This window comes from Micromys minutus (genome assembly GCF_963924665.1).
Source record: "Micromys minutus genome assembly, chromosome: 2".
Lineage (NCBI taxonomy): Eukaryota > Metazoa > Chordata > Mammalia > Rodentia > Muridae > Micromys > Micromys minutus.
In genome coordinates, this window is record NC_137971.1 from 53,690,898 (window position 1) to 53,713,721 (window position 22,824).

The following is a 22,824-nucleotide window of genomic DNA, read 5'->3' on the forward strand; positions in this document are numbered from 1 at the left end:
GGGAAGGATAACTCACTGGCCTGGAAATCATCAAGAAGGGTAGATTCTAGCTAGCATAACCCAGGGATCTGATGTCTGTCTTGTACTGGGATTAAGGTTACATGTTAACATGCCCAGCATCTTTTACCTGGGTTCTGGAGGTCAAACTCTGGTCCTCTTACTTACTCCAACAGCAGGTTACCAATTTTACCATCTCTCTAGTCACTGAGTTATATTGTTTATAACGCATGACTTAGGGTGGAAACCATGGCTACACAGGTGTCCCCCAGTCATTTATTGACACTAATCAATGCATGACTAAAGTTATGTCTGTCATCCAGACTTTCAAGTGCAACACCTCTGATGACAAAGATAACGTTGTCTCTGTCAGAAGTCATCAAGGAGAGGCTAGTGGATGACTTTCCTGAAATGGCCTACACTTTTTTGATTTGTTTGTTTTATTTTGCTTTTGGCACAGTCTTCGATGGCTGAGTTCTTGGAGGTAAGGCCTGAGAGACTTCATCTCAGGATTGAGTCTTGCTATTGATATGCCTTTTCTGTCATTATTAAATTAATACAGCAATTCCTGGGCATTAGTCTACCCTATTAAGCAGGTTTTCGCAGATCAACAAAAATGCACTATTTTATAGTGATGCTATGTAGACAAATAAATGATTTCTTAATTCCTAATAGTGAGTCTATAGAATTCCTAAAATTATACAAGTAATTTTGGGCCTTCTGTAATATGAAAACTGCAATTAGGACTCTGCAAACCTTCATGTGTCATGAGTTAATTGCACTAAGGTAGAAAGTAGGTGTGTAACAGAATTAGGATTAAGGATAGCACTCCTGAACTGGGGAGATGGTTCAGTGGTTAAAAGCACTGGCTGCTCTTCCAGAGGTCCTGAGTTCAATTCCCAGCAACCACATGGTGGCTCAAAACTGTCTGTAATGGGATCTAATGCCCTCTTCTGGTGTGTCTGAAGACAGCTACAGTGAACTCATATACATAATATAAATAAATAAATTTAAAAAAGGATAACATTTCTTTAGGCCGTTAATCATTATCTGATAACTAAAGGCCATAAACTGGGAGTGAATCATATATTGTAGGTGTGAGGACAGAAGATAAAATATTGACTGGATTTATCTATACAAAACTTCAATACTAATGAGACACTAGGCAGATAAGCCTCCTGACAGAAATGTGCTAGCTTAGAGAATTATAGTTTTAAACTCTCAGTGTGCCCGTGGAGCTAGCCACAGATAATGAACCTTTAGTTAGTTAGATAGCCAGCCTTAATGAAAACACATGTAAACCTTTCTGTGGTGACTCCTTATTCCATTTATAATTTAAATTTATGTTTGAATTTTTGTGAACTTCTGAAAAAAGAGGCTCGGAACACTATGTGATCTATTCTCCTGATAGACTAGGAAGGATGGCATTAGGAAGCAGAAGAACGGAGGAGAAGCAGAAAAAACAACAGGACACAGCAGGATAGAAGAGAGTGGGAGGGAGAGAGGAGAGAAAGAAGAAAATAGAGAAGAGCTGAGGAGAGAGGAGAGGCCCGAGAGAGCACAGCAGAGCAGGAAGTGCAGAGAGAGCAGGAAGCTGCAGTTTTCTCACCAGGAGACAGGATGGAGCAGGCTTCTTACTGAAAAGGACGGGCTTTGTCAACAGACTTGGCTTTCTTTCATTTAGCAATAGAAAGGTAGACCCTTTTTCTTTCTCTGTGCAGTGAAGGTTAGAGGTTACTTTTCATCTAGAATGAGTGAGTTCTTTCTACACTGGTGCTTTGGCTTCTGTTCTGTCTACCGTGTGTGTGTGTGTGTGTGTGTGTGTGTGTGTGTGTGTGTGTGTGTGTGTGTGTGTCTGTGTGTGTGTGTGTCTGTGTGTGTGTGTCTGTGTGTCTGTGTATGTGTGTGTCTGTGTGTGTGTGTCTGTGTGTGTGTGTCTGTGTGTGTCTGTGTGTCTGTGTGTATGTGTGTGTGTAAGCATATGTAAGTATAGATGTGTGTGTGTATTTAAGTTAATGAGACAGATTGTTGGGCTCAACAAAAAGGTGAATGTGTGTATGAATGTAAGAATGTTTCTATGCACATTTGCTTGTGTAAAAGTTTTTCTTTCTCTGGAAGGGACTTTCTTCTCCTGGCTTAATAAAAGTTAATTGCTCCAAACCTCCCTCTCTCCAGGCCAGTGAGAGGCAAGGCTTCCAGATGAGAGAGAAAGGAGCCCTAGCAATTAATCCTTACTTACTTACTTAATCCCTCCTTATTTAACAACTGAACTTTACATCGCTTGAGGCCTCTGACCTCAGAGTCACAGAGTCAAGACAGGTAAAATGTTATTATAGATAGCAACTTTCATTCTCCCAGAAACCAAGTTTTGCCCCCACCCCCACACTCCTAGAGTCTTCTCTACATTGTCCCCCACGGTCTTGAACCTGGAGCCTCACCTGAGAAGCACCACACACAGGCCAAAGTGAGTGAGGCCTGGAGAAGTGGGAGCGCTCTAGCTCAATGGTGTGACCACTGCCCGAGTCAGTCCAGGTCCCTTAGAACAAGTGGTCACATGACCCTAAAACTCCAAAGCTGAAATCTGGATTTGTACTCAAGAAAAATGAATGCCAGGTGGTGGTGGCACATGCCTTTAATCCCAGCACTCAGGAAACGGAGGCAGGGTGACCTCTAGGAGTTCAGGGCCAGCCTGGTCTACCAAGTAAGTTCCAAGACAGTCAAGGCTACCTAGGGAAACCCTATCTCAACAAACAAAACAAAACAAAAAGTTATAAAGTATTAACACATACCCCAACATGGATGAATTTTGGAAAATGTTATGCTAAGTGGAAGGAGCCAGAAAAGCAAATACATACTGTATGAGTCCACTCATGTCGTCACCAGAGAGGAAAATCCTTGGTGCCCGGGTGTTGTGGTTTGAATATAATGGCCCTCAAAGACTCATGTGTTTGAATGGCCTGTAGGGACTGGCACTATTAGGAGTTATGGCCTTGTTGAAGGAAACGTGTCACTTTGGGAGCATGCTTTGAGGTCTCCTATGCTCAAGTTGCACCCAGTGTGACACACAGTCTCGTTCTGCTGCCTGTGGATATAATAAGAGTTGCCTTGGTCATGGTGTCTCTTTTGCCTTACAGACAATTAATTCTTCTAGACTCCTTCCAGTGACCTAGCAACACGGTTTATCATCACCTGCTGTCATAACTACCTGTGTCACCACCAGGTGTGGGTGGCCTGGCATAAGAGGACTGCTTGCTATCTCAGTCCCTCCTCCTCCTCTGTCACATGGTATGATTTCTCAGGGGGACACCTTGGCAGCCAGGCCTGCTTAGCCCCTTACCCCACCTGCCCACTACATTATATTTCATAACATTGATGCCAAAGGACTCCAGAGGCTCTTCTGGTGTTTGCTTCTCATGGGACTAGGTAACACAGCAGGACCTACATCCAACCTGCCACCACCTGCAACAACTCTACTTTCTGGCTCACCCATCCTGTATCATCCCATCCACCAATGACACTTAGGTAAATTTCCCTGTTGGTCTTTTTAATTTCTCCCGGAGTCTGAGGAAAAGACCTACTATTGTCCAAGTCCCACAGACTGTCCTGTCCTCAGAACTGCAACCCCGCCTTTTCCGTAGATCTCACTGGGCTATTGTGCCCTCCTCTGTTCTTCCTCAAGTCTTTCTGTGGATGAGACCCTCTATAAGAGTTTGGTTTTCATTCTCATCTCTGGCTTCCTCAAAATCCCTGATACCAGGCAATGAGAATCTCCTCTGGCTTAGCCAGGCTAAACCTCTGACCCCCCGTTGAGTTGAGGTGACCCACCGAATGACCCTCTGAAGAATTTGGTTTTTGTTCTTCCTCTGAGTCTGAGGATGTGCATGACTACAGGCTGCAGTGATGTTCCACCTTCCTTCTCATCCACAGGAGCAATCCTCTCATTCCCCTCTTGCAATGCCTCTTAGGAAACTTCCAGCCTCTACATGGCCTTAAATGTATTTGTCTTTCCAATCATATGTCTACAAATGCTACAAGTGATTGGGAAATGGGGAGAGATTCTCTATTTCTCTTTTCTCTAAACCAGGTTTCTTCCCGCCTGATGTATCAACCATTTGTTTGTAAATTTGTTTCCAAACTCCAGGTAAACTTCCAGGCATGAACCTGCACACCCTCCCCTCCTGCAGATGGCCTGTAGGACCTCTCTGTCTCTCTTCCTGGGCTCGGATTTTATTCCTGATTTCCAGATGCTCACTGACACAGACAAATGATTCTCAAATATCTTATATGTACTTGCTCTGCGCTGCATTAAAATTGTACCTCCCCAATCTTAAAAAGCTTTTATCTCTGATTCCTTTACATTCTGCTCTCAAAAAAAAAAAAAAAAAAAATTATATCTTGAGGTTTTGCTGTAAACTCTCATCTAAGGCTTTATAAGTTGCTCACTGGATGTGGTCTAAAATTTATATAATCTACAATAATATTTGGCTTTAGTCAACTCTTGTTTAGGACATATATATTTGTATGTAACTCAAATTCAACTCTGTGTGTATGTAACTTGGATTTAACTCTCTATATATGTCCATATAATTTAGATGCAACTTTCATTTAAGGAAAAAAATACAAAAACTATAGATTTTCTACAAAGAAAAACGATTTAAACATTAGTAACCATGTGACTTTGCCATCTTCAGACGACCACATTGTATGAAGCAACAATTTTGAAACTGCTCAGCCTAATGAACTGTTTATTAATTTGCCTCCTTTTAGACTAAGAAAGCAACAAGTCTTGTGTTTTAAATTGGTGTGGATTTTTGTGTGATGATAAAAATCAAAGTTATATTTTTTTACAACATACTGTGTATGTGATTCAACCCTGTCTTAAAATGTTTCTTATATGATGATGAAATTTCAAGATCACAAAGGTAATTCAGATTAACAGGAGCTAATTTAGAATGTGTGTCTAACCACGTGTGTCTTTGATGCTTTATGACCACACATGCTTGTGTGAATAGGTACTCTTTCTTTCTCCTGCCACCAGCTACCTTGGCTAAATTCACCTCTTTTCTCTCCACTAGATCTAATACAACAGGAATCCGGATGTCACGTAAGTATGGGTAACTTGGAAATCATTCCAAACCGTCCTACTGCTGCTTTGCCTTAGTGTTAGCTCTGAAAACCTTAAGACAATGTGAAGTCATCTCTCCCATGTTCCTCCTCCACAGAACAAAAAAGCCTCATTCGCTGGGCCTAATGGCCAGACTGCCTCTGCCTGCAGTGCCATAGAGACCACGGGAACCTGGGAGCATTGTCTAGGCAGCAGACTATGGACTAGTCCCTGTTGTTTTAACCGATATATGGCATGTAGATGAAAACTCATCCTTTCAGATCTCTGATCATACTGCTGACTCAGCTGACTCTAGCTTCACAGCTTGAGAACAGGCAACAAGCTTCTTACCCGAGGTCGTGGGTAGGTCTTCTTGCCATCACCGTGGTAGTTCTGAGTCAGTCCGTTAGCTCGTTAAGACTGCCAGGTGTCCTATTTAAAAAGAAACAGGTTTACCTTGCTCACAGGTAGCAGGTAAAAGGTAAACAGGTTTCAGATATAATTTAAACTTTAAAAGTTCCGAGTTCTAACACTGATCAATGACTTTAAAAGTTCAGAGTTCTAACATGATCAATGGAGTTCTGAGCAATTATTAGCCTAGATCTGGTAAAACATTCCACTAAACAAACAACTATCCTAGTCACAAGTTCAAGATTTTACGTTCCTTTTGTCTTTTAACTATAGATTTAAAACATATCCCTCTCTCATAGAACATATTTCTCTCTCTCTGCTCCCCCTGCCCCCCCATGTGTTCCTGGCCGGCCTCTCTTCCCTCTCTTTCTGTCCTTCTCTGTTCCCTTTCTCCCCTTCCCCCACAATAAACTTCCCTTATATCAGGTCTGTCATATGGTGTGATTTCTCAGGGGGACACCTTGGCATGGGCCTGCCGGGTACCCTCTTACCCCATCACCACCAAATTATACTCCATAACAGTCTCTTCCCAGCAATGGAAATCCTAAGACACCCAGAGGTGAGGAGTCGCTGCTAACGGGCTCAGGGCTTCTTCAAGGGTTTAATGACAACGCTCTGGACTTGGATAGTGGTGACAGTTGCTCAGTGCTGAATATATTAAAACCCACAGAACAAGGCTGGAGAAATAGCTCAGTGGTTAAGAGCTCCAGGTGCCCTTCTACAGGACCCTGGTTCAGTTCCCAGCACCCACATGACAGCTTGCACCTGTCTGTAACTCCATTCCAGGGGATCTAATGTCTTTTTCTGGATTCTGCAGGCAGTGCGTGCACATGCTGTACTTGCAGACAAACCACCCGTATACATAAAATAGGTTTAAAAAAAGAAAAAGAACTGACAGAGTATCCATTGTATTAGGGTGAACTTTCCACAAACCAAGGCTCTTTATGTTTTTAAATTGCTCTTAAAAATAGGTATAAATAGACAAACAGTCTCAAGATGGGCACAGACAGAAGAAGCTGCTTAGCCCATTGAACTGTCCAGGATATGCTTCTGGGGTGTTAGAACGGAAGAACTCTCTCTTTAGGCAGTCACCTGGAACTCTGTAAGGAGGGATAGCCACATGATCACAGAAAGGTCTCCTATAAGGTAGTCTGTCTGTCTGTCTGTCTGTCTGTCTGTCTGTCTGTCTCTCCCTCCCTCCATCCATCCATTCTTCCCTCCCTCCCTTCATGTCTTCCATCCATCCATCCATCCATCCATCCATCCATCCATCCACCCATCCATCCATTCATCCACCCATCCATCCATCAATTAATTAGCCAGGTAGTTTTTCTTGACCATAGTCCCTGAAATCAGCCAGTGTAGGAGGTAAAGGGTCCACTTTGGCTCACGATTTCAGAAGTTTCAGACTGTGGTCTCAGTGTCCTGTGCTGAAGAAGCACATCGTGGTGGGAGCATGTTCAGACAAAACTGCTCACTTCATAGAAGAGAGAGGGGCTGATTTTCTCTATATTCTCTTCAGAGCATGTACCCAACGACCTAACTTCCTCCACTGGGAAATGGCTCAATGGGTGGAGTCTTACCACACAGGCACAAGAACTAAATCCAGATTCCCAGCACTCACAGCAAAGCCAGGCACAGCAGCACATCCCCGTTACCTGAGTGCTAGGGAAAGTGAGGGCGGCGGTGGAGACGGTGCAATATCTGGGCTCACTTGCCCAGCCGGATGGAGCCAAATTGATAAGCTCAATCAGAGATCATGTCTCAAAAAATAAGGTGCAGAGTGAAAAACAAATGCAGTCTTTGGCCTTGACTTCTGACCTGCACATGCACAGACACACACACAGACACACACACACACACATATGCGTGCGTGTGCCCCACAGAGTTTCACCATCTTCTAACACAGTGATTTGTTCTCAACCTTTCTAATGTTTTGATCCTTTAATACCATTCCTCATGTTGCAGAGACCCCCAACCATAAAATTATTTTCGTTGTTACTTCATAACTGTAATTTTGCTACTGTTATGAATTGAATGTAAATATCTGATATGCAGGATATCTGATGTGCAACCTCTGTGAAATAGTTGTTCAATCCTCCATTCCCCAAAGGGCTCATGACCCACAGGCAGCAAATCACAGTGCTAATGGTACCACAGTCTGATAACCAAGTCTTTAGTACATACTTTTGGGGGTCACCTATTCAAACTATAGCACATGTTTTCCCAAGTCTGTGATACTTCTACATAATGAAGAAATGTCTTTGAGATACCATATCCCATCAGCATAATGGCAACAAACCCCTCTTCCTTCCTCTTTAACTTCTTTCCAGGGTTGCTTGGGAGATGAAATGAGATCATTTCTATGAAAGGTCTTAGTAAGCAGCTCTGTGCTGGGCAGATGTTCCTCCAGCTGTGAGCAGAGATGAGAGCCCAGCTCTGACACCACCTCCTCCACTTGCTCCCAGCCCCACAAAGCTGCCAGCTCAAGGGAGGGGAAGTGCTTTCCAAGTATGAGCCTTGGCTACTAGGATTCTCCTGATTGGGGTAATTTTGGCACCCCCAAGTTCTAGGTGGATAGTTCTGCATCTCCACTTTCTATGTAGCTCTGACCCACAGAGAGCTCCAGCAAGGAACCCTAGTGGGGAATTGGCTGGAGTCCGGGGCATGCCAGGAGGATTGGCCCCAGGCTTGGGAGATGGCTTAGACTGTGAGCTGCTTGCCTTGCAAACAAGGACCTGACCTGAACTCCCACGACCCACATTAAAACGAAACAAACAACACAAAAGGCTGAACATGTAATGAAGAAAGGATAGTCAGTCCTTGTGGCTCAATGGCCAGCCAGCCTACCCTGTTAGATGAGTTCCAGATCACTGTGGGGCCTGTTGTCCTGTTCAGGAAGGTGGATAGCAGTTGAAAAACAATACCCAGACACCACACACCCATACACACACACACACACATCCCACATACATATATAGACACACAACACCCACCACACACACACATACCCATCACACACACAGACAATCACACTACACACACACACACACAAACACACATCACATGCATATACACACTATACACAAATACACACCACACATCACACACACATGTACACACCACACACATATACACACAATTCACCCTAGTACACACGCATACCACACATATATACAAATACTTACAACACAAATAAACACACAGTACACCTTCAGACACACACATTTTAAACAGAAAAGGAGAGATGGAGGGAGGGAGGGATATGAAGAAATCCTTATCACCACCTTTAACTACTAACCACCCCTATTAGCAACTTTGCTGTTCTCAACTGCCTCGGTTCTGCATGATTTTATTTATTTATTTTTATTTTATTACGATTGTGTGTGTGTGTGTGTGTGTGCGCGCGTGTGTGCGCGCGCGCGCGCGCGTGTGCATGTCACCATGGTTGGAGGGATGAGAGGAGCATCCTTGGGAGTCTGTTCTCTCTTTTCACTGTGGGTTTCAGGAACTGAACTCCTGTCACCGGGCTTGGTGGCATCCCCTGAGCTTTCTCACTGGCTCTGATTTATTTATTTTTCATCATGTGTGGAGGGGATGTGCGTGTAAGTGCAGGTGTGGCTCAGAAGCCAGAGGTGTGGGACTCCCCTGAGCTGGTGGTGTGTGCTGCCTGGTGTGGCTGTTGGTATCTGAATCTGGGTCATCTGCAAGAGCAGAGCATGATCTCAGCCTCTGAGCCACCTCTCCAGTCTGTTTTCACTTTTTGAGACATGGTTTTCCTATGCAGCCCAGGCTGGTTTCCCTCAGCACCTTCCTCCTTAGAGCTCACAGCACTAAGAGTCCAGGTCTGCCCTGCCACACCCTGCTCCAGTGGTACCGATCGTTCCCTGTTCTGTTTCTCCTCAACAAGAAGGTATCAAAGGGGGAACATGGGTTTAAAAAGTGAGGTTCCCAGCCTGGCAGTGGTGGCACACTCCTTAATCCCAGCACTCGGGAGACAGAGACAGGTGGATTTCTATGAGTTTTGGGGCTGGTCTGGTCTACAGAGCAAGTCCAGGTGAACCAGGGCTACACAGAGAACAGAGAAACACAGTCTCGATAGATAGACAGACAGACAGACAGACAGAAGTGAGGTCCCCAGGGGACTGGCTAGACCAAGCCAGTTGAAATCCTGTTAACTAGCTGTGTGACTTTGGGCAGGTCACTTCACTTCTCTGTTTTAGTTTCTGCCTCTCTGAAGCAGGAACAGTGCTAGCCTCCAGGACTGATACATGTACGCCTTAACTCTTGCTAAGAGTTTTCTGTCATGGCACCACCCAGAGAGGAGGGGATGGTTCATTAGTTAAATCCCTTCATTCTTTCCTTGAAAAGACAGACCCTTGCTATATAGCTCTTGCTGGCTTGGCGATCTTGGTGTAGACTAGGCTGCCCTGGAATTTGAAAGGGCTGCCTCTCCGTACCACCACTCCCAGTAACATTGCTGTTACTATTATTGCTATTATTTATTTTTTGTCATGTATAGGCATGGTTTCTCTTTGGAGCCCTGGATGTCCTGGAAGCCTATAGACCAGACTGGGCTGAACTCAGGGATCCTCTTGCTTCTGCTTCCCAAGTGCTGGGATTAACCACCGCCCCTTTGCATTGCCTTATTTTCACAAGGAGCAAAAACATTTAGTATACTACGTGCTGTTGGCATGTAAGGCGCTGTCCAAGCCCCTGGGGACACAAGAAAACGCGTGTTCTGGGCGTGTTAAGGTGTGAGGCTTACCACGTGTGCCTCTTGCAAAGCTCTAGTAGAGTACAGCACAGAAGATATAAAGGTGAATTTGCCCTGCCCTGCCCTGCCCTGCCCCAATACGTCTGCCAGGAACCTGGTACACGGAACATGAAGACTTGGCATGTTTCTGGGACAGTGTGGGATGTCTGAGGGGGTGGAGCCTCGCTGTAAATATAAGGTCCCCGTCAGGTCACTGTTTCTGCTGAGCTTGCACCACACTGCATCTGCCCAACAGTAAGTAGGAACCTGGAGGTGAGGGCGGGGGCAGTCACACACCCCACACACACTTCTACTGCCCCGTGACCCTGCAGTCCCGGCAAGGTCCTGCTTCATCGTGCTTGTTTCTTGTCTACCTCTCCTAGTGCCACCTTACACCATCATCTATTTTCCCTCGAGAGGTGTGGCCTCAGCGCTTTCTAGAGATGGGCACAAGCAATAGTCTTCTTGGTCATTCCTGGGGAATCCCAGTGGAGTCGGAAGGGCGTGGCCAAGACCTTTGGGGGCGGGACCGAGACTTGGGGTGGAACTACAATTGTGGTTGGTGGGGTCAGGACTGCCCCCTTAACCTCCATAGGCAGCTGCATTGTCTGTTACTTTTCCTCCTTCCCCGTGTTGTTGTGGGGTTTGGTCTTCGCTTTCCAAGATAATGTTAGGACATGGCCTCTACCACCACATTTCTCCCCTCCCTACAAGGCTCCCAACCTAGTTTAGTCTTCTTGTCAGCTCTCCACTCTCCCAAACTCTCCCAGGATGCCCTGAGGGTAGGTCTCTTTGCTGTCCCTCATCTCCGTCCCCTATATACAGGACGCTGTGAGGTTATGCGAATGCTGCTAGCTGACCAGGGCCAGAGCTGGAAGGAGGAGGTGGTGACCTTGGATGTTTGGGAGCAAGGCAAATTCAAGGCTTCCTGTTTGAGTGATTGTTCCTCCCCGTGGTGAATCAGGTTGGGGCACAGCCTTAGGGTGCTGTCTAGGACGGGGGGGGGGGATATGCAACCAGGTTCAGCACCCCTTACAGATAGGTCTTCTCCCAGCTGTTTGGGCAGATCCCCAAGTTCCAGGATGGAGAACTCACTCTGTACCAATCGAATGCCATCCCATGGCACCTGGGCCGCTCCTTCTCCTTCGGTGAGTTCTGAAGCCCAGCCCTGAAAGGCACCTGACAGATGTTCGTCAGAATGTCCTGGGGCTTTGAATTGCCTCACCTGCAGCCACTGATGTCCCATATGGCTGGAGGACAAGTGGGTTACCCTAGAGGATGATGCAGGGCCGAGGTTCCAGAAGGCTACCTGTGTGCTGCTGGGCTGTCTGCTGTCTGCACAGCCAGGGGCTGTGAGTTTCCAACTTGTATCAATTTTCTAATGACATTCCCTGAGAGGCTATGACTTTCTATGTAAGACGGTGTGGGAGGGCTAGAGACTTCCCAGTAGACTTGGGACTTCCTGTTCTTGTCTTTCTAACTTGGCCATACCTGAGTCTGAGAAACCCGTAGTCACAGTGAGGAGGCCTCAGCCTGTTTGAAGAATGGCAGGACTGTGACTCTCTCTGGGTCTGGTTAGGAGAGGGGTACCTGGGGTTCCACATTGATGTGGTAACCTGGAGGTAGATGGGTAGACAGCTTGTTTTAGGGGAAGTACAAGCCAGAGAGTCTTTGTCTTCCCTTAGTGTAACAGAGCCAGATGGCAGGTGTGGCCCCCCAAAAAAACAGCCCCGGGCTTCAGTTGGTTGTGAGCCTGGAGCTTAGTAGGCTCCTCCCCTGTGAAGGTAGGACTTGGCTGAAGTAGGCAGGGAAGACCCTCACGATAAGGTTAGAGAGTAAGGTTCTACAGGCGCAGGCTGAGGTCTTCAGTCGGTACATAGGGAAGAGTACGGAACCCGAGCCTGCTGCCTGCCTGCTGACCCCGGGCTCTACGGCAAGGACCAACAAGAGGCAGCCCTGGTGGACATGGTGAACGATGGACTGGAAGACCTATTCAGGCGCATTGCCCGGCAGTTCTTCCATATCAACGTATGTAGGGGCCGCAGGCTAGTGCCAAGCAGGGTGGCAAGGAAAGGGAAATCACTTTGGTCAATCTGGCTGCAAGTCCCCTGATGGGGTCATTTCTGACCACAGAAGGAGGGCAAGGACCAGTATCAGAAGGAGCTTCCAGGACACCTGAAGCCATTTGAAACGCTCTTGACCTGGAACAAGGGTAGCCAGTCTTTCATCGTTGGTGACCAGGTGAGTACTGGGTCAGGCCTTTCCCAACCTTCTCATTGTCAGATCCTTTCTCAGAAGGGTAAACTGAGGCCAAGTTCCCTGATGCAGAGGTAGAAGCAGGAAGCATCCAGTGTTTTGCTCCATGGAGCTTCTCCCTGTCCTGCCTCAGCTCAAGCCCTTTTACACCTTTGTCCTGTAGATCTCCTTTGCTGATGACCGCCTGCTAGACGTGTTTCTGAACCTTGAGCTCCTGTTCCCTGGTTACTTGAATGACTTCCCCCTGCTCTCTGCCTATGTGGCACGCCTCAAAGCCTGACCCAAGCTCAAGGCTTTCCTGGAGTCTCCTGAGCATGTGAACCGTCTCCTTGCTGCTTTCATAAAGATGTGAGCCCACCTGCCTCCCCCAAATCACACCCCAGACCAAGAAAAATGATGTCAGTAACCAGTGCATGACATGCCTTTAATCCAGCACGTGAAAGGCAGAGGCAGGTAGATCTCTGTAGGTTCAAGGCTAGCCTGGTCCACAAAGTGAGTTCTAGGACAGTCAGGGCCTATCTCAAACAAACAAACAAAAGACAATCAGGAGGCTGGAGAGATGGCTCAGTGGTTAAGAGCACTGGCTGCTCTTCCAGAGGTCTTGAGTTCAATTCCCAGCAACCACATCATTCCTCACAACCATGTGTAATGGGACCCAATGATCTCTTCTGGTGTGTCACATAAAATGAACAAATACTTACATAAATAAGTATTTTTATTTAAAAAAATGTTTTTAATGGCAGGAAGCTGCACTGTAGGCTTAAGGGACAAGGGTGAAGACACAGGGGACTGTCTACAGGGTTGACACCTAGGCCACCCTTGCTAAAAGATCAGTCCCAGCACTTCCAGGAAAGATGGTCTTTGGGACTCTAAATCTCCAGGCCCCACTAGAGGGCTTCCTGCTGGGCGGGTGACTGACCTCTAATCCTACAGGATTTCTTCATCCAAGAAAAATGCAGCTCTTACCCTAAGGGTATCAGCTAGTGTCTGTCTCATTCGGAGAACTCATTCCGGGCAGACATTTACCCTCGGGAGTGACACATACACTTGTGTGTGTCAGTTGTGCAAGCTTGTGGCCAATTGTCACGTGTTATCTGAGTTGGAGTCTCCTTTCACACGTGCAGGCAATCGGTAAGAACAGGCCTGCAGCTCTAGGAGCTCCCTGCGGCTTTCAAACTGGGAGCGTTTGGAGACCCGTGGCTGGATCTGCTCTCCAGCCCACAGTGCAGCCTTCTGCCTTTGGAACAGCCTTTTGTCTCAAGGTTAAAAGCGCTGTCCTGCTGCTACTTGGGATAGAACAGGAAGAGTAGATTCAAGGGGACTGACCTCATTCTCCCAAAAGCTTTCCCTTTTCTAGCCCTCCTAGGATTGAGAGGGCTGAGAAATGAGAAGGGATCAGGGCTCAGCGTGAGGATCAGGTCTCCAACCTGAGATCAGGGATCATCAACTCGGGGAGTATGTTTAACCCAAGGGGCAGGGCTCACCATGAAGACCTAAGCTGGTCTTAGGACTGAAATCAGGATTCAGCTCAGGGATCAGGACTTAGTCCAAAGATTAGAGTTCAGTCCTGGGATCAGGGATCAGAGCTTAGCCCTTGAGTTGCACTCCTCAGCTACGTCATACAAGCAGAAAGTCTATGGGAATTTTTCACCATCTCCTAGTGTAGCTTCTACAGCAACTGCTGCCACCTTCCTAGAGAATGTCCTGAGGCTCTTCATACCCTGAGGGGACTCAGATGTACCATCAGGACTGTCCAAGCTGCTCTTACCTTTATGTGGGTCCCATGGAAACATAACTAACCCTCTCTGGGCCTGTTCTCTCTCACGTTGAGGCCAAGCTGAGGCCACACAGAGCTGGAATTTGCAGTCAATCAGGTGGATACTAAGCCTGCTCTCTTTCCCAAACATCCCCAGTTGCTCTCTGGACAAGTAACCCATATTGGGTAGTTACATATTAAATACTCAGACTGAAGCCAAATGGTAGAAATCTGGGGTCATGTTCAAACTCCAGCAGTCTGGGCTTTTGTGTCTGGGCTAGGAAGGCTGTGTGTTGCTTCTGTATACCTGGGAAATGAAGCTGGGGTCGACCCCAGCCAGGAGTCCCCCAAACTGCCCAGTCCCAGTGTTTCCCTGTTTAGCAACAAACCCACCCCACCCCTGAGCTCTGAACATTCCTCTGTCAACTTTAGCCGAGGCTGGAGGGAGGAGCCTTGCTCTGCATGCCTGCCTGAACTAAGGTTATTTTCTGCCACAAGGCAGAGATGCTGCCCCAGGGCCCATGGGTACAAGCTCTGTTCTTTCCACTCAGCTTTAGTTTCTGTCCAGACCCTAGTTTTTGTCAGAGCAGGGAATAAACGAAAGGACAGCTTTCCTCTTAGAAGTATGACCACCAGACCACAGGAGGCAGCAGCCTCTCCTATGGAGTTCTGGTGCAGGAGGCTTGAGGCCTTCCCACGGATCTGTCTGGCCTGTTTTTGTGGAAAGTTACCATTTTGCAAGTCTGAAGCAGATGCTTTTTTCTGCTGTTCCAAAAATAGTAACTGTGACCTTTGGCTTATAAATCCAGCCAAGGCAACAGTTGCATACACATGGGACTCTGCCCAGTTCCAGCCTGCCAACTGCCAGGGCATCTCTTCCTCCCACTCCCTGGGGATGTTAGTTCCCAGCATCCTCCTCCTGTGCAGGTCTTGTCCTTTAGATGCAGGCCTAACATGTGACCCAAGGCTAGCCAATCCCAGAGCCTCAGCTCTAGCTGTAGTTATAGAAGGAGGAACTGGGCCAATCTGAGTCCATCTCTGACAGGATACCCCACCTCACTGGCACAGTTGGTCAGAGGCCAGGAGCACCCTGTCATGTCCCTTTCTTCACCTTCCTCTGAGGTGGAGCCCCCTCTGAGAGAGGAAGCTCCCTCTGAGATATGGGTCAGGTAGCTCCATTCTGGTCAAGTATCTGTCATCCCCCCAACCTCTCTCCCCACTCCATCCCTCTGTCCCTCCCTCCCTCCTTCCCTCTCTCTCTCCTTGATTCACCAGAGCAGGATGGGGCAGAATTTAAGTTCTTGGTACCTGGTTTGAGAAGCTAACTTATCCATCTATCCAACTTCTGGTTTGGTCAGATGAACCACAAACACTTGCCTCTGGAAACACAACTTGTGTCAAGTAAATGATGGTCACCTTTAACCTTAGCACACAGGAGGCAGGGGAAGGAGAATCTCTTTAGTTCAAGGTTGGCCTGATCAATGGAGTTCCAGGATAGTCAGTGCTACACAGAGAAACTCTGTCTCAAACAAACAAGAAACAAATATCACAAGAAGAGGAGGAAGAGGAAGGAGTGTGATGGTTTGTATGTATGATAACGTGGCACTATTAGAAGGTGTTGTCCTGTTTGAGTAGGTGTATCACTGTGTGTGTGGGTTATAAGACCCTCACCCTAGGTGCCTCAAAGTCAGTATTCTGCTAGCGGCCTTCAGATGAAGATGTAGAACTTCCAGCTCTGCCTGTACCATGCCCGCCTGGATGCTGCCATGCTCCCTGACTTGATGATAATGGACTGAATCTCTGAACCTGTAAGCCAGCCCCAATGAAATGTTGTCCTTATAAGAGTTGCCTTGGTCATGGTGTCTGTTCACATACGTAAAACCCTAACTAAGACAAGGGGAGAGAGAGGGAGAGAGGGAGAGAGAGAACAACTTGTATTCCTTTGACTGAGAGAGATTGATAGGTTCAAAATCTGTCTACAAATCCTTTGACAATTTCCTCCTTAAAACACAGAGCTCTGGCTGGTTGGTAAAGCGCTTGTTTTGTATGAATGAGGACCTGGGGGCTGTAGAGATGGCTCAGTGGTTAAGAGCACTGACTGTTCTTCCAGAAGTCCTGAGTTCAATTTCCAGCCACCACATGGTGGCTCACAGCCATTATGGGATCTGGTGTCCTCTTCTTCCCTGCCGGCATACTTGCAAGCAGAATGCTGTATACATAATAAATAAATAAATCTTAAAAAACAAACTAACTAACAAAAAAAACAATGAGGACCTAGGCCAAGCACAGTGGTGCACACCTTTAATCCCAGTGCTCAGGAGGCAGTGGTCAAGAATCTCTTGTGAGTCTGAGAACCTGATCTGATATGAGTTCCAGGCCAGCCACAGCTACACGATGAGACTCTGGGGAAAGGCTGAGGACTTGGGCTCCACTCCCAGAACCCATGGAATAGCTAAAAGTAGCAACCATGTGCCTGTAATCCCAGCACGTGTGGTGGAAGATGAGAGCATAGATCCCTGGAGTTCACTGGCCTTTTTTTTTTTTTAAAGGCTGTAAACCCATCGTGGCTGAAGGAAGTGTGTATGTGTGTGTGTATCTATGTTTGTGTGTGTGTGTGAATCTCTTGTGTGTATATCTATGTGTTTGTGTGTGTGTGTATCTGTTTGCATATCTATGTGTGTGTGTGTGTGTGTGTGTGTGTGTGTGTGTGTGTGTGGTGCTGGCGACAGAGCCCAGGTTTTTACAATAATATAGATGTGCTATTCTACTGAATGAAGGCTTTGGATCTTATATTGTGACTTCACAGAGTCAGAGACCATCAGAAGCAGACAGATAAAACATCCCTGGAAAGACCTGCCTATGGCATGGTACCCCCTACTCCCACCCCCACCCCTGCTTCCTTTCTGTCACTTAAATAATGAGTGGAGTATAATCAGCCTCAGGCCTTGGTGCCTCTCTGTTCACCTTCTGTGTGATGATCACTAGACATCTTTGTCAATTGGAAGTCAGAATTTCCACAGCTCACTCCATAGGCTCAGGGTGTGTGTTGACAGATGTTAAAACAGGATCTGCCTGTATAGCCCAGGCTAGCCTTGAATTCCTGCCTCAGCCTTCTAAATCATGGGAAAATAGGCATGTGGAATATTTTACCACTGGCTTTGTCAGCCCTAGAATTTGCCTCCTAAGAATGGGGGATATAGAGGATACCTCCTCCCATCCCAGGGATTGGAATATGCAGGTAACCATTGTTGTGATGTGGACAACAGGCCTGGGTTTGTAACACCATTAGGTGTACACTAGCCCACTCAGATGACCCTGCATTTGTGATTCGGTGAAGAAAGTTTCTATTATTGGAAGCCTTGGTCACTGAATCTGGATTTATCTGGTCCATATAGAACCTAGTGTGTGAACAAGAAGACAAAAGGGCTGCAGATCTAGTTGGTCAATAAAGTTTTTGCCACACTTTGGACCTGAGTCCAAATCCCCAGTATCCATGTAAAAAGGCAGACGTGGTAGCATGCGCCTGTCATCTGGTGCCGAGAGGACAGAGACAGAAGGGTCCCTGTCAGATCAGTAATCTTCAGGTTCATGGAGAGACTCTGCCTCAAAAAATAAGGTGGAGGGGGGTGGAGAGATGGCTCAGAGGTTAGAGCACTGACTGCTCTTCCAGAGGTCCTGAGTTCAAATCCCAGCAACCACATGGTGGCTCACAACCATCTGTAATGGGATCTGATGCCCTCTTCTGGTGTGTCTGAAGACAGCAACAGTGTACTCACATACATAAATTAAATAAATAAATCTTAAAAAAGAAATAAGGCGGAGAGCAACACAGGAAGTACACTGCATCAACCTCCTGCCTTCATACACAAGCATACAAATGCCTGCACACACACACACACACACACACACACACACAACAGAGATATAGGAAGTCTTAGGTGTTTTCTTAGCCTCTGAAGAGGAAACTTTTTACAGACTTCCATGTGGTTTTTTTTTAAAAATTCTACTTCTTAAAAATAATAAAAGGGCTGTCAAGCCCAGCACAGGGGCATTTGGTTGTAATCGTAGCACTAGGCAGGTGGATCCAGGAGGGCCATGAGTTTGAGGCAAGCTTGGGATATATACAGAGTTCGAGTCCAACTTGAATTACAGGACAGCTCCAGGAAAAGAAGGAAAGAAAGAAAGACAGTGGGAAGAAAGGAAAAAAGAAAGAAAGAGACAAAGAAAAGAGAAGTCACAAAAACCAAACAAATAAAATCCTAGGTGAATACCATGCATGTAGAGAAATGTCCTAATGACCAATGTTCTCATTTCTCAAAGGGCCGATACAACACAGAAGCTGATGGCTCAGGTCAGACCTTTGATTCATAGAATTTGCTTTTAGTCATTTGCTGACGGTGTATAATGTGTCCAGGCACTGCGTTGAGTATTTTAGATATGTTGTCTCATGTAGGCATGTGGTTCAAGTTCACAGGCTGTAAAGAAGCCCAGTGCCTGTTCTCTTACCTACTATACTCTTCACCTTACCTCCTCCCCTTCCTTCCTTTCTCCTCCTCCGGATGACACTTAGGTGGAGCCCTGGGCCTCATGGGCACTGCACACACTCCTCTGCTGCTCTGCGCCTCTGTTCCTCTTTTCTTTCTAACAAGAGTGATCTACAGGGGACCTGACTGGGCTGTGCTTTGCTGCCCTACCAGCTGCTTTCTGGCTGGGTCCCCAGGATGATCTAAGGAGACACTGTATGAAGGAGGCACCTCTTTCCCACACCAAGGCACCCCTATAGCAACCTATAGGATACCATAGACCTCAGTGGGGAACCAGACTGGCATCAGCTCACACAATTGCATGCCTGCCTTCTTGGTGAGGCTTGCAAGGCCCATACCAAGGCTTTGTGACAACCTGTATGACTCCATTCTTGGGATACTGGTTCCCCCAGCATAGCAAATATGAATATATCATTAAGAGGTTTTCCTGGATCTAGTGGTGCCAGCCCAGAGCCATTACTTTTTGGCAGGGCAGCATGTGTTCTGGGGCTGCCTCATTGTCTGGATCACTAAGGCTAGGAAGATGTGGCTCGTGATTGGCTGGCCTGGGTCACGTGCCCATAATGGTCAATTTTGTTTGATTCATTAAGATTTGGTTCCTTTTGAGGAGGAAGGGCTTTGCCAGCAGAGCAGAGGGGAGAAAGAATGCTCAGCCCCTGCGCTGACTTTATCATGCCAACCTGGTACCTTTGGCCAGCATCTTCTACACTCCTTTAACCTCAGCACTTGGGAGTCAGATGCAAATGGATCTCTGAGTTCAAGGCTAGCCTGGTCTACAGAGTGAGTCCCAGGACAGCCACAGATACACTGGGAAACCCTTTCTGGAAAAGCAAAAGCAAAAGAAAAAAAAAAAAAAAATCCCTAAGAGGAGCCTGGATATATACAAGCAGGAACTTTGACCAGAGAGGGTCATGTGGATGCCCAGGGCGTGGATACCACAGACAGCACTGCCTGTGGCCAAGCAGGCAGGACTAGATGTACTAGTGGGAAGAGAGGGAGCCGGACAGCTCCATTTTAGCCGACCTCGATCTTCAGTAGCAGGCAGATACAGCAGCGCCCGGGACAGAGACTGGACTTTCTGCTAGTGGTCCAAAAAGGATGGTCCAGCAGGCAGAGGTGGATGTCTGCACCAGACCTGAGGATCTCACTGTGTTTCCTATTCCCACTATCAAATGGCCAACAGTAGCTGTACATTTACAGTTCAACTCCATTCTCACACTAAGCTGCCCCAAGCCAACACAGATCCCCAAGGGAAGGACTTAGTTGCACCAATCTTAGTCGTAAGCTTCCTGTCCTCCCCCCCCCCCTGAGTCTCACTATGTGGCCCTGGCTAGCCTGGAACTCACTATGTAGATCAGGTTGGCATCAGCTCAGCAGAGACCCACCTGCCTCCACCTCCCCAGTGGTGAGATTAAAGCATGCTTAAACCTCCTGGACCCTGACAAATTTGCTACCAAACTGGGGGTTCCGGTGGTTCATTGATTTGCTGAAATGGCTCACAGAACTTTAGCAAAATTTCAGTCGCATTCGACTCTGAAAAAGCGGGGTGAAGAGCAAGGGGCGTGGTGCGGTAGGAACAGAGTAACAGGGAATGCTCATGCCTCGTTCTGGGCAAACGCAGAAAAGCACTTAGGGGACCTAGGCTTTGGTTTGTCACCGGCAACTGCGGCCACCAGAGTCTGCAAAATGCAAAACTCAAACAATAGAAACATGTTGGCAGAATATTAGCATTCTCCAAAAACATTAAAATACTCAGGAGGGCTGGTGACTAGGAGCGACCCTCTGCCTCAGCCTCTGCACGCTCGCGCCCCCTGGTGGTCAACACTTTATTTCTTAGAGCCGGTTTCCAGTGGTTTGTTCTGGTTGGTTGATGGGTGGGTTGGCTTTTGAGGCCGTGGATTATTCTATTACTGCTGTTTTGTAACCTGTCTGCAGCCTGCGCTGATCTGCTTCCTGAACAGCGTCCAGTCTGCCAGCCCCCCTCAGGGAATACTGCACGGTTTTCGGCTTCTTTATTTTGGAAATGAGATTACAGTAATCACATTGCCCTCCTTATAGAGTTTTGCTTTCTCAACTTAAAAAAAAAATACAAAATTAGACTGGGTAGTGAAACGTGTCTGCAATCCTAGGACGTGGGAGGCTGACAGAGAAGGGTCATTAGTTCAAGGCCAGCCGGGGTACATAGACTGTCTCAAAAACAATGAAAACAAACAAACAAACAAACCAATGTAACCAAAACTAAAAACCATATCATAGGTTATAGTTCATAGTTTGGGTAATAACCTAGCATGTCCAAGACCCTCTGAGACCAATCTCAGGCACACAGCATTGCTGGCAAGCTGGTTTTGTTGATCCGCACAAGCATGCCACCCACAGACACACACCAGGCATATACAGACACACACAAGCAGGATAAAACATTTAAATTTAACAAACAAAACGAAGGCTATGAGGCAAGAGAGAAGGTAGAGCTGTTAGGACAACATAATGCCGTGTCAGAAGACTGGCGTTTGGAACTCAATACTCGAACGGAGCAACTCACAACCAGTTATAATCAGCTCTAAGGGATCTGATGCCCTCTTCTGGCCTCTGTGGGCACTGCACTTACATACACATACCTATATACATATGAGGGCACATGCTTATACACACAATTAAAAGATAAATTTTTTATTTATACTTTTAATATTTATATAGACACACTCTAATCCCAGCTGTCGGGAAGCAGAGAATCCCTGTGAGTCTGGTTGACCCAGGGAGGACCCTATCTTAAAGTTGAGATCTTCGTTTCTGGTATTGTAAACTACGGACATTAATTTATAACTGGTTACTTTGTGAAGGCCTCAGTGACGAGCCTCCCTTTTCAGCTTCCCTTCCCTAACCTTTGCCGTTATTGTCTTCACAAAGCCAGCGTGACCATTTAGTCAATCGATCGGGATTCTATGCTACCGTGAGCCTCCACAGTGCACAGACACCAAGGCGGTGTTTGCAGGCTTCACTGCTCAGCTTTGCACCTCCCTTCCTTCCTTCCTCACCTCTAAATCACGCCCTCGGAGGTGGCAAGGGAGAGGCTAGAGGGGAAGGGTAGACCGGCTCCCTAGCCAGCGGTCTCCACCAAAGCCTAAAGTGCACCGAGTAAGAATGGAGAACCGTGGGCTATCGAGGTGGCAGGTGAGTCAAGGGGCCTGCGGTCAAGCTTGATGGTGTGAATTCTATTTCTGGATCTCATGTGATAGAATGAGAAAGCCAGCTCCAGGGCTGGAGGGATGGCTCAGCGGTTAGAGCACTGACTGCTCTTCCAGAGGTCCTGACTTCAATTCCCAGCAACCACGTGGTGGCTCACAACCATCTGTAATAGGATCTGAGGCCTTCTTCTGGTGACAAAAGACAGTATCTGAAGACAAGAGATAGTGTACTCACATACATACAACAAAAAAATAAGCATTAAAAAAAAAAAGAAAGAAAGCTCCAGCAAATTGTCCTCTTGCTGCCACAGATGCTGTGGTTTGAGCATGAGTGTACATACTCATGTACACCTCACACACCCATACACACACACACACACACACCTATACACACACATACCCCACACACCCATACATACACACACCCATACACACACACACCCCACACATCCATACACATACACACACACACACACACACACACACACACACACACACACGCATGCATGCACACACATGAACTGTCAGAGACTAAACCCTCAAGGCCAAGATAGAGACTAAGCCCTCAAGGCCAAAATGCAACCTCCTCTAAGTCTGGAACGACAAGATAAGCCAGAAACACCTGTGACCTTCGAGAATAGCCACACATTGTTCCAAGACCATTGCCCTGGCCTTCCATCAGGCTCCTCTCCTCCCCAAGCATACACACGCACACACGCATGCATACACAGGTGCACTCATTCACTCACACACAAACATAACAGAAAAGTCTACAGAAACTGTTGATAATACCCCTAGTGTTTTCTGGGCCCTGG

At 46.9% G+C, this 22,824-nt stretch overlaps 1 protein-coding gene across 1 annotated transcript; it reads left to right on the plus strand.

Moving 5' to 3' along the window:
• Nucleotides 1-11,107: 11,107 nt before the first annotated feature.
• On the plus strand, nucleotides 11,108-12,804 carry LOC308416698 (glutathione S-transferase P-like; the record flags this gene model as incomplete). The annotated part of the gene is made up of 5 exons (XM_080911754.1): nucleotides 11,108-11,200; nucleotides 11,323-11,416; nucleotides 12,169-12,296; nucleotides 12,402-12,509; nucleotides 12,688-12,804. 5 exons carry the CDS (start codon nucleotides 11,108-11,110, stop codon nucleotides 12,802-12,804), a joined length of 540 nt encoding a protein of 179 aa, XP_080767880.1.
• Nucleotides 12,805-22,824: the final 10,020 nt, after the last annotated feature.